Consider the following 12,016-nt stretch of genomic DNA (forward strand, 5'->3'; position numbering starts at 1 on the left):
AAAACAAGAAAAAAAAACATAGTTAATCGATAGCAAAACCGTTCAGATTTTGATTCAAAAAGTGGTCAATAAAATAAAAACACATCAATAAAAAATGATAAACTTCATTAAATTATTAACACAATATTGAAGATTTCTTATATATCAAATCAAGAAAACAAATTTCTCATCTGGCAACAATAACAATATGATGAAACGATAATGAGATAATGGAGCGTGATCACTTCCAAATTCAATACTTTATATATATCAAACGGTTGATGGGGTATTTTTTGGGTAAAAAAATGAGCGAAGACGAAGACCTTGACTTATCTCCGCTTGTTCTTCAAGAAATTAACGAACAAACATCAAAACCAAATGACATTTCTTCTTTTTTGACAACTGTCACATCAAAAGGAAACGAACAGAAAGTTATTTTTTTAACATCCATATTTCTTGCATTTTATTTTATATGTCTAGTACTATATTCTGCGTTCACTAAGAATTCTCCTTATGTTTCAACAGCTTTTACACAACTTATGCATTCAATATTGCTTGCAATAACACTTGTTGCAGACTATTATTCAACGCTTTATCCTGATGAAAGACACACTTACGGGTACTCAAGGGCCACAATTGTTGCATCATTTGCAGTATCATTCTCCATAATTTTACTTGCTTTTTCTTTATTACTTGAAGCACTTAAGAATTTTTTACAAAACACCACTTCCACTCCTACTGACATACGTGTTATTTCTTCAATTATCCCACATATTGTTGTATTCATATCTTATGTGATTCCTGCATTTTTGTTAAGAAATGAATCTAAGAATCCATCTCTTTCTCATACACCTCATTTCCATGCTGCCTTCCTTGTCTTCCTCTCCGGATCCATGCATTCATTGGCTCACTTCTGCTCGGGGTACACCCCATTTCTTAAGTTCACTGGTGAAGTAAGCGAACAGATTTCGCCACTTTTTCACGGGCTTGTTGCGCTTTTTATCATAGATCGCGCAAAGAGACTTCTTTATCCTTCTTTCCTTGTTTTGATGCAAGCAACACCCTCAACGCTTTTGGAGGTGATTGATTCAAGACTAGGAGAAACGGTCATCGACAGAATGATACGAGAAGCTTCACATTTTGAAGGTGTTTTAGAGTGTAAATCTGCGCACTTCTGGGGAATCACATTCACAGAATACGTGGGATCTCTTCATATCAGAGTTAAGAATGATGCTAATGAGCAACATGTAATTGCTCAAGCACATTCAAAATTTGATCCAATTGTTCATCATTTCACTGCACAAGTTGAAAAGGATCATTGGGATTATTTGGACAGAGCTTCATCGCCTGAGTTCGATGACGAGCTCGACTTTTGAATTCATTTGTTTTCTAAACGTTTTTCTATACAATTTCTGTTAACGGACAACTCCATATGGAGGAAGGCGGTGAGAACGAAACGAAACTGGATGTTACACCTCTCGGGGAATTGCAAGCTGTGATCTGTACAGATGAATTTTTTTCAAATCCTAGCGTTATGGAAGAATCACTCGAAAAAGGAAAAAAGGATATCATGGCATTAAGAGAAGCGATCATAGCATCAAACAAAGCTTACCAAAGACAAATTAATTTGTTAACTTCTCGGCTTAATAATAAGAAACAAATTGAGAATAATAAAAAAACGCCTAAAAGAGCAATGCCTTCTAATCTTATCTCAAAAGGCGAGAGGAAAATGTCCAGACAAATAACTCGCGAAAAAATAAGTGATGATTCTCTAGATATTTGGTGTCGAACAAAATTCATATTTAATTCAATTCCATCTGAAATTGACCTACGCCATATGCTCCAAAAAGTTGAGGTTGATCAATCTCAATATACAACAAATCATTCACCATGGGAATCCATCTTCAATGTTATTGAACGTTCATACAGTAATGCACAACATATTTCAGTTCCAGATGTTTCACAAGTAGAGCTTGAAGAAGAGACTTTTTCGGAAACAAATTTAAATCTTCCACCATTTCAAGTTGAAGAATCTCAAAAAAAGAGCAGTGGAATTTTCAACAATCTTCTCAGTGCCCTTGTTGAAGCCGATCCGATTCCGCCATCTGACGAACCACGCGAAGAATTTTTGCCAAGTCCACATCCTTTACTTCCAAAGATTGATTGTGACGAATATCTTGGATACTCATTTGATGAACGTCTAAGGATTGAGCTGATTGGCGCGGGATTGGTTCCAAGTGAAACGCTTGGTCGAAATCAACAAATTGAAGCGGAAATCATTGAAATCAAAAAAGAAATGGAAAATGTACAATCAGAAATTGCTCAACTTGGTGATGAAATATTTCAAAATATGCATAAATATAGAGCAATGGAGGCAATGAACAATCGTGAAAATCTAAAATATAAGAAATTTTTGGAAGAAACAAAAAGGAAAAGGAGCAAAAGGTGAAAAACGCCATCAGACTGTAAACCGACGATTAAAAACACGCTTTAGCGTTTGGTGTTGAAATAATTCAAACAATTGTTTCAAAAAATTGATATCCAATACTCTAAACGGCCGACTTGGTTGGCGAAGTTCGCTTCGCTTCAGTTTTTCTTACAAACTTCAATTCACTGTTGTTCATGCAGCACTCGAGAATTATAACTGGACGCCCTAAGTTTCACATTCGTGCTTCAAGGTTCTTTTCCTTCATCAGAAAAACAATTTGATTTTGAGCTTCACCATCAGATACTTATTGATGTATTTAATAAATTTTATGAACAAGACACATATAGTAAACCATTAAATGATATCTAATGATAATTGTTATTTAAATAGTCAACACTTAAGTGGTAAATGTTTTAATAATAATAATAATAAAAACAAATAATTTCAAAGTAGTTATAAGCATTAATATATGGTAAGAAAATAAATAAAAATACCCTTTAAATAAACAACAACATAAGTTTATATTATCTAAATAAAATATTTCAGATCTTTGATTTAGTTTTTACCGCAGCTGCATGAATAAAAAATGAGAATGTGTTCATTTTTTACTATTTTTACCTTTTTTCGTTGTTGTTGCGTTTTTGCTTCCTTTCTTTCTTCCTCTCTTTTTCGGCTCTTCATATTCGATGACGTCATCGTCCACTACAAACGATTCGTCGTCTTCTTCTTTCCTTCTCCAATCCTTTCCGCGTTTATTATTTTTCTTTTTCTTATTGCTCTTTTCCTCATATTCTTCGTCGTATTCCTCGTCAGTGTAATCATCTAAATCTTCGTCGCTGTAGTCGTCTTTTTTAGCTTTCGCTCTCCTCTTTGTTCTTCCTCTTTTCTCTACTTCGGCACTTGATATCAAATAGTCGGCTCTGACTTCAGACTCCGATCGTATCTTCGTTTGGTCATCGTTGTGTTTCTTTTTGTAGTCGTTTGTGATTTGGGTTTTTACGTTGCTCGAAATCTTCTTCAAGAAATCTTTTTCTCCAAATGAACTTAGTTCTAAAACATGTAAAAAGTCATCTTTAGTGAGTTGTAATTCATTTAATATACCTAAAAATTGTTCAATTTGAGGACTTCTTCCTTGTAATAATTTCATAAATTTTAATGTTAAACATGGAATAACAGAGTCATATAATTCATTAGAAGATACACCAATAGTTTTGGAGGACCGATTGCCAATCTCTTGTGTATATCTTTGAAGCTTTTTACGCTTACCATACTTCCCGAAATATGACGGATACTTCATTAATCCGGTAAAATCACCTGTAGAACATAACGTAGTTGGCATCACTGATGATAATAACGCATGCGTATTAAGTAAATTCCATGAACCTGTGTCAAATATAGCTGAATCAATTAAATCTGAATATGAAATACTATCAAGTGCTTCAACAAAGTTATGTCGATCTTCGCCTGGTTTAATATTCTCTTGTATATAAAGTGGGACAAGTGAATAATCAACAAAATAATCTTCAAATCGTTGATCCATTGTTGTTTTGGTTAAAAACATTTGTTGTGCTGCATCAAGTGGTTCAGTGATGAATACATTTTTCTTATTATCTTCAGCATTTTTATCCATGTCGTCATCAATATCACTTTTAACCCAAAATTGTAAATTGTTAATCGCACATCGGAAATCTCCATTACATGTACGTGCTATGTGATCCAAAACAGAATCACTCACATTAATATTCTCTTTGTCGCTGATCTCACGAAGACGACTCGAAATAACCTCCGGAAGCGTCGGTTTGAATTGAATATCAACCGAATATTTAGCGAGCGTTTGGTACTTTTTGTCACCGCGTTCGTTACAAATACAAATTACAGGGTTAGAAGTTGTCTGAACCAACTTTGCTAACTCTTGAAGGCCACCAATATCACTTCGTGACATTCCATCAATCTCATCAAATATTAAACAAAGTTTCGTATTCGACTTAAGAGATGTGTTACGAAAAGCATCAGAAATGGTTTCTTGAAGAAGCTTTCTACTACGCGTATCACTGGCATTGAATTCAACACTATTATAACCAAATTCAAGTGCAACTATATGAGCTGTGGTGGTCTTACCAACACCTGGAGGACCACTAAGAATAGCACACTTTTCATCGCTCTCACCAAAATGCTTGAAAAAGTTCATAAGACTTTCAATTGCTGCTCGATTTCCAAGAATATCACTAAGTTTGCGTGGGCGATATTTCTCTGATAGAAGTGTTGATGGTGGAAAGTAGTCGTCAGGAAGAACAGCTTTGCCTTCAATTCCTTTTGGTTTTGGTGGTTTATAATTTGGATTTGTTGATGCGAGATATTGAAAAAGAAGGTCTTCGTCAAGGATTTTTATACCCTTTTCTTTAGCTTTTTTTATTTTAGATGGTCCAACTTCTGTAATTCCACGAATTAAAATATCAGTACGACCACTAATAGCTGAAGTTACTCTTCCGCCATATCGTTCAATAAGCTCTTTGAGCATGCTACGTGTAAGGCACGGCATTGTTCCAGTAGGAACAAAAGTTATTCCCAATAAACATCCTGCTGCACCAATTGGAATTGGTTTTTGATTTAAAAGAGGTGGGTTATCAGACATTCCATATCGAAATCCAGCACTTGTTGTAAATTCGGACTTTGGTTCTGGTAAACTATAGAGTACACTCCTTATTATCTTTGTTGCTTCCATATATGATGCGTACGTTTAAAATTTTCTGTATTTTATATTTCTTTTCCTTGACATTCGCATGAAATCATGATTTAAAAAGAAAAAGAAAGAAAAGAACATCTCATATTATTTATTATTCAATTTCACAAGTATGAAAATGGAAATGATTATCATTTGAAAAAAAAAAATACAAACATAATTAAATACATTAATAACAAGTACGGCCTGTACAGGCAAACATGAAAAAAGGTAAATTAATTGTTTACATGAAATTTTTGCATTTGAACATGAAATGTGTTTTCATGTTTTGAGAACCAAGATAATATTTCTATGATTATAAATGAATTAACGTACATGAAGAAAGAATGTCTATTGTATTTATCAAAAAATTAATTGGGGAAAAATAGTTGATGGAGACAAAATTTACACCATTAACACAATTCAATGCCTTACACTGCTTTTGTTTGAAAAATAGCTCGATAGAAATCACTTTTTGCGCCTATTCAAAAAGCAAACCTTTTGTCTCATTTTATCATTTAATTTTCTGCTTGACAAATTTTGCTCTGAAAAACGAGACGATAAAACAGAAATTAGGTTATGATGAAACGGTTGGTATTAACCGCTTGGTTTTGAATTAATTGTGACGGTTGTTTAATCATTTCTATTATGTCCGAAGAAGCTCAAACATGCAGCAGAGGCTCGGAATGCCCATTCAAGAATCCAAAGAATATTGAAGAAAAACTTAAGCCATACGAAAAACACATCGAGCAAATCCAGGCAATGTTATTCTGGAGGAATCCAATCCCAATGGCTATTCTTCTTGTTCTTGTTAACCTCCTTTTCTTCATAATCTACAAATTGAACTTGTCATTTGTCCCAACAATGCTCTTGCTTGCTACAATTTCAGTTCTCATCAAGGTCGTCAAAAAGATTGCTGGTGAAAAGATCGCATCAATCTTATTCAAGCCAATTGAAAACAAGGAAGGAACATATAAGATTTACTCACTTGAAAGTGTTAGCCAAACACTTTCATGCATCGCTCAAAAGATTTCCTCCCTCAGAGGTCGTATTTGCCCAGGCGAAAAACCAACAATTGGTTCTGCATTACTTCCTCTTGGTATCTTAGCCGGACTCTTCTTAGTCTTCTTATTGACAGGCACATTCTGGTTGAACTTTGTTCTTGTTAACCTTATTCTCCTTCTCCCAGCCGTCATTTTCCACCCAAAGGTTTTGGAAAAGATCGAACCACATTTTGCTAAGTGCCAAAAGAAAGATTAAAAAATCGTTCAACATGCTTTGGATGAAACTTACATTTTTATTTTAGTAACTTTTTTCTTTGAGATGAATTAAAGACTATGCTATGGCCTTTAACTCAAATTTTGGTTATGGGCGCAAAGATTTTCATGATTCAGAGCAAAAAGACGCTGAAGAAAATTTTGTGTAGTTTTACAACAATTCAAAAAGTGGAAATTTTGCATTTGATTTTTTATTTTTCTGAAGGAATAAAAAAGTGAAGTGATGAAAATTTGTGACAAATCGTGAACTGATTTTGAGCGGTTTGCTTGAATGCTTTTTTTTTGTATTAAAACATTTTTTGAAATCAACGTTAATAATGATTCAAGAATCCGTTCCTTGAAATAAAATCACCTTGAAAAGATGAACGTAATATATTGATTTAAATTTATAGGTAAAAACAAGTTTATTTATAATCTATTAATCTTTTAGATCGCGTTGTACATCTAAAGCCAACTTCGCAATTGGTTTATTTGTTTCCATCAGACTTGTTCCGAACTTAAACAATTTTGTTACTGATTCACTATGGAGATGAATATTAATTGGTGGGCCAATTTTATCGCCTAATGTTTTCAACAAATACAATGCGGCAACAATATTTGTGTGCGCATATGCATGCATTTTGTCAATCTGCTTAAAAATTTTCATCATCCTGTGCTTCACCTCATTGATGAAGTTCCTCGATTTAATAACCTCCGGCGGGAGTACGTTTAAGATTGATGCGAAAATTATGCAAAGCGATTCGAACAAATTATTCGCATATTCAACATCATTTTCAGATTCAGGGTCTAAGGAAACTGAAGTCTGTACAAGCATGAAGTTCCAAATCGCTCGAATCTGATTGATTGGCATTTGTTTTCCTAATCCATCAATCATAAAAGATAAGGCTAAAATCAATTGTGGCATCATCGTAACTTGTACTACTTCATTTAGCTCAGTTATATACTTGAACAACCCTTCTACTTCATTATGTAAATATGGGATTACTCTTGTTTCTAAACATTTACACAATTTACCAATTGCTATTGCAGTCAAACAAACTAACTTTGGCGACTTTGATGCCATAGCTGCGTTGGCAATGCTTAGAAATTGAAGAGTATAAGGTTCGAAATTATATCCAATTGCCATTATAATTGCTGTAAAACAAATCATTGCTTCTTCATAAAGAATTGTTGAGTGGTTGTTTAAAATCCCAAATAGAATTCCTATGACCGCTTGAGATATTGGTAAAACTTTATCTTCTAATCTTTGGATAATTGATGTTATTAATGAACAAATCCTAAAGTTCCTCATTTCATTTCCATTAGAAAATGATCCAAATGATTCCTTTAGCATTGCTAATGATCTTTCCAATAATATAGATAACTTCCTAAATGAATTTTCACCACAAGATTGTATTAAACAACACATTGCGTTGTAAGGAGAACTTGCAAAATCACTTTCTGCGAATTCCTGATCATTAATTTTTGCAAAAATTGTTGAAAAAATCAAATCAAAGTTAGAATCTACTTGTTCCTTTGATACATGCTTACACACTTTTCCCAACACATTTAATCCTCTTGCAGCAACTGGTGGAATACTCACAATTATCTTTGATAATGTTTCAAATATACTAGCTATAATAGGTTGCTGTTCAAGTAATTCTTCGTAATAAGTAACAACCAAGCCTATAAAACGTAATGATTGATCTGCAAGTTTTGGTATCGGTGAAAGTGCAAATTCCTCCGCAGCTCTCAAAAAGTTTACAATTAAATTTGATGTCAAATCATTTTTCAGATCACATGTCACGGACATCAAAGCCATAACCGCCGCGTTCTGGAACACCCAACCGTTTTGTTGGAGCATTTCCGAAACGAAACCAGAAACAACATTAATGAATTCATCAAACATTTGAGTGCCATATACACTACGAAAGAATGCCTTTAAGGTGATATAAGAGTAATCTTCAAGCTGAGGATTTTGAACATCAAAAGCAGATGTACGATTTTCATCTTCAATTATTAAGAACCTTAGTGCGAAAGGTTCAAATTGTAATGCAACTTTAGAAGTCACGTTCAAAAACCCGAAATTTTCATTTTTTAAATTCTTTGATTCGAATTTCCAAATTTCTTCCCAAAAATTCAATGATATTCCTCTAAATATTACATCAGGACAACGCACACCTTCATAAGTGATTTCATAAATATGGTTAAAGAATTGTGGCGTGTATTGATATAGTCGTGTTACAATTTCTAGAATGATCAAATGCATATTTCGATATAAAGTTTCATCTGACATCGGAATAACCATACGAATCAGAGTAAATAATGATGTAATACTTTGATCATTCATGAAAATTTGCGGAAGACGAGAAATTAGTTTTTGCAATGTGTCGGAAATTATATATTTTCCGGTAATTGGAACATCGGGGCTTGAAAGCTGAGTAAAAATTATTTGGAGAAATTCTATTATTTGCGGTGGAATTGACGCAAGTGGAATTTGTGGATTGAATATTGGAAGTTCGAAAATTTCACGTAATACATCAATGACGCATGGGTGCATACTTACATTGGATTTAGCAATGTTGAGAAGATATTCAAAGATGGAACTCCAATTTGAAGATTCTATTTGTAATACTAATGCTAATGTAGCTGACGCAATGTTATGAACAATCATGTCACTATGCGTAATGTTAGTTGTAACAGTATGCTTGACAGAATCACGCATTTTTTGTGATGTGGGTTGGAACCAAGCTTTTCGAATGACTTCAATCGAAGTGGTTCGTTTTGGTCTAATGGTATCCCTAATTAAAGATATGGAAATAAATAATAGTTGAGTTGGAATGTTGGGAAGATTTGCAGCATCAGCAGAATATTGAAGAAAAACTACAGTGTTTATCCGACGTAATTCATTAAGAAGTCGGTTAGCTTCATTAACAACGTGATGATCTGAGTCTAGAAGTTGTGTAAGGCAATTTAGGAATTTGGGAAAATCTGAATCTCCCATATTTTATTTGAGGACTCTGTCTGATTTTATAGGACAATAAACGTTCTCTTGCTTTGCCTATGGACTCGATACAATGTTCACTGAAAATCATTAATTTTTTGGCGTTTAATCTCCAGCAAATCTAAAATAATAGATTAAATATTAAAAATTACCAACCTTTATCTTAAATGTTCTCAATAACAGTTCCAATACTCAAGAGATGGCTAGCATAAACAGAAAATTTGAAAAAAAATTCTTACAGCAGTTTGTTGGTATTCTCCTCAAAATAGAATCAGATAGGCAGTGCCTATTAGGCTGAATAAATATGGAAGTATGGGAGGGTTTGTTGTAATTCGCAACCCTCCGAGGGCAAAAAGTGACATGAGAGTGTTTGTTAACCGTTAATGCCCAACAAATTTTGTTAAAAAGATTTTTAGTAAAGCGTTCAAACGACACTTTTTAACTGGCAGCTTGCCGAAACAATTCAATGTGCTTTCGCGGTTTATCAACTTTTTGATAAATATCGCTTTCTTAGTCAAATTTGATGCTGGCTTTTTTGATCGCACTTGCTTCATGCAGGAAAAAGATTTACATCTATAAATCTCACGGCCATCACCGCATTAATAAGAGGATACCAGCGCAACCAAACAATGATTGGATTTTTCCTGATACAATGTCTGTAGTAATCAAAGACAATGCTATAATTTATGATAGAATGGCAGGTGATTTCTTTTTCAAACGTTACCTCAAAAAGGGCGAGAGAGTAAAAGTTATAGATTACTTTGATAAAGAAAAAGGTTTAGTTTATGTTACTACACAACGTGGTGGATTCCACGGCTATGTTTATGATGATGTTTTAAATGACTATTATTATGAAGGGCTAAATGAACAAATTTATTCACCTTATCCCGTAACTGGTTATGTCGAAGTTAAAGAGGAACCATCTGAATCATCAAAAACCATTGCTAAGCTACATGATTGCGACTGGGTAAAGGTTTTATATGCTAAAAAAGGAGAACCTTGGATTAAGGTTGAAGTTGATGTTATTACTGAACTCTCTGATGACTGTACTCCTGAAGAGTTAGAACGATTCCTTACACAATCCACTGCAGTTGGTTACATTCATCCTGAGGATTTATATTGAATAATTATCACTTAAGGAATATCTCCCTTCTAAAAGTTAATTTGATTTTTTTGGATAGTACTTCATGTTTTTTATCATGTTATAAGGGTGTTAATATGTCTTTTTAGTGAGAAATTTTCTTTCAACGATTAGTTAACCGAGTAAACGTTTAAAATCGGTGTTTGCGTAAACTATTGAAAAGTCCAGTGGCTAATTTTCACCATTCACTCACTAAAATTCAATTTTTATATTTCAATATAATTCTGATTGGCGCTCATCCAAAGATTATTGTGCTTATAAATATCTTTTTGTTTTATCTTTTGAAGTTTTTAAGTTCAGAAGTTTTTTTCAAGGAAAGTTCAGAATCGGTTAATAGTTATCGTACACACTTTTTGAACTGATCGATTGTGTGTTCTTGAATGTCAAATGCATTCAAAAATTGAAATGCTTTTGACATCAACGCAAAATGTTTTTTGCACTCGTTTGTGGTGCTCTCTCATGGCGTTTTAGTCAACACAAAGCTTTGACCAGACAAGCACTCGAAATCCTTAAGGCTGAACAGCCAAAAGCATATGATTTCTTCAACAACAAATATGCCGACTATTGGAATGATGTAATCTGGGGCTCATGGGATCCTGATATCTTTGAATTTGGCACTGGTACACATTATTATGTTTACCCAGATGATGGATCAGAAAACGTTGGTCAATATTATCCAAACGCACCAAGACATAAGAATGATGAAAGCTCAAGAACACGTCTTGAAGGACACTGGAAAGATGCTATTGAAGAGTTCAAGAGTGGAAAACTTGAGAAGACATTCCTTTCACTTGGTAGAGCACTTCATTATTTAGGAGATATCGGCTGCCCACCACACTCAGGCGGTATCCAATATCCAAAGAACATCTTCGAAACAAACTATCATAGCCTTTTCGAAAAGTATGCTAAGATTCTTGTTGATGGTGCTGCCAAATATCATGCTACTTCTGCTAAGGGATACTATGGTAAACTTGATGAGGCTACATTTGGTGTTGAAATTAACAAGCTTTGCCAAATCGCTGCTTCCAACAAAGATCTTGTCTTAACTAAGGATGAAGCCAAATGGGATCAAGCAATTGTTAACTCTTTCCCATATGCAGAAATATATGCAGCTGTTCTTCTTGAACGTTTCTATAGAGAAGTCCAGTAAATCAAAAGTGCTTTCGTTTAAAAAAACGTTAATTCTATCGTTCTGTCGTGTTTTGTAATATATTCAATTTTTTCTATGTAATATGATCGGTATTTGAAGTGCCAGGTTTCGATCATTTTGGATACAAATTCAAACTTTTTTATATAGGGTACTAAAAGGGGTTTTTTGGAAATATTGAAAATTATAAAAATGTGATATTTTATTGTGCAGGAGGAGCAGCGCCACCGCCTTTCATAGCGGACATGACAAAAAATATAAGCAAGAAAGGAAGGAATTTCTTGATTAAGGAAAACAATCCACCTTCTTCTGGTGCTTCAAACTTTTGGTAATTTGGTTGGA

The 12,016-nt window shown here is 33.9% G+C and overlaps 7 protein-coding genes across 7 annotated transcripts; 5 read left to right on the top strand and 2 right to left on the bottom strand.

The window, feature by feature from the left end:
• Positions 1–284: 284 nt before the first annotated feature.
• Positions 285–1,355, top strand: GO595_002720 (zinc transporter 6; the record flags this gene model as incomplete). The annotated part of the gene is made up of 1 exon (XM_067915661.1): positions 285–1,355. One exon carries the CDS (start codon positions 285–287, stop codon positions 1,353–1,355), a length of 1,071 nt encoding a protein of 356 aa, XP_067776521.1.
• A 56-nt stretch (positions 1,356–1,411) lies between these two features.
• Positions 1,412–2,428, top strand: GO595_002721 (uncharacterized protein; the record flags this gene model as incomplete). The annotated part of the gene is made up of 1 exon (XM_067915662.1): positions 1,412–2,428. The coding sequence occupies one exon, from the start codon at positions 1,412–1,414 to the stop codon at positions 2,426–2,428; it is 1,017 nt and encodes a 338-aa protein (XP_067776522.1).
• A 577-nt stretch (positions 2,429–3,005) lies between these two features.
• Positions 3,006–5,129, bottom strand: GO595_002722 (replication factor C subunit 1; the record flags this gene model as incomplete). The annotated part of the gene is made up of 1 exon (XM_067915663.1): positions 3,006–5,129. One exon carries the CDS (start codon positions 5,127–5,129, stop codon positions 3,006–3,008), a length of 2,124 nt encoding a protein of 707 aa, XP_067776523.1.
• Positions 5,130–5,774: 645 nt separating this feature from the next.
• Positions 5,775–6,386, top strand: GO595_002723 (uncharacterized protein; the record flags this gene model as incomplete). The annotated part of the gene is made up of 1 exon (XM_067915664.1): positions 5,775–6,386. One exon carries the CDS (start codon positions 5,775–5,777, stop codon positions 6,384–6,386), a length of 612 nt encoding a protein of 203 aa, XP_067776524.1.
• Positions 6,387–6,821: 435 nt separating this feature from the next.
• GO595_002724 (Importin subunit beta-1) lies at positions 6,822–9,107 on the bottom strand (the record flags this gene model as incomplete). Its single annotated transcript, XM_067915665.1, has 1 exon — positions 6,822–9,107. The coding sequence occupies one exon, from the start codon at positions 9,105–9,107 to the stop codon at positions 6,822–6,824; it is 2,286 nt and encodes a 761-aa protein (XP_067776525.1).
• An 802-nt stretch (positions 9,108–9,909) lies between these two features.
• GO595_002725 (uncharacterized protein) lies at positions 9,910–10,509 on the top strand (the record flags this gene model as incomplete). The annotated part of the gene is made up of 1 exon (XM_067915666.1): positions 9,910–10,509. One exon carries the CDS (start codon positions 9,910–9,912, stop codon positions 10,507–10,509), a length of 600 nt encoding a protein of 199 aa, XP_067776526.1.
• A 445-nt stretch (positions 10,510–10,954) lies between these two features.
• Positions 10,955–11,677, top strand: GO595_002726 (phospholipase; the record flags this gene model as incomplete). The annotated part of the gene is made up of 1 exon (XM_067915668.1): positions 10,955–11,677. One exon carries the CDS (start codon positions 10,955–10,957, stop codon positions 11,675–11,677), a length of 723 nt encoding a protein of 240 aa, XP_067776527.1.
• Positions 11,678–12,016: the final 339 nt, after the last annotated feature.

This window comes from Histomonas meleagridis (genome assembly GCF_020186115.1).
Source record: "Histomonas meleagridis strain 2922-C6/04-10x chromosome Unknown contig_20, whole genome shotgun sequence".
NCBI classification, from domain to species: domain Eukaryota; phylum Parabasalia; order Tritrichomonadida; family Dientamoebidae; genus Histomonas; species Histomonas meleagridis.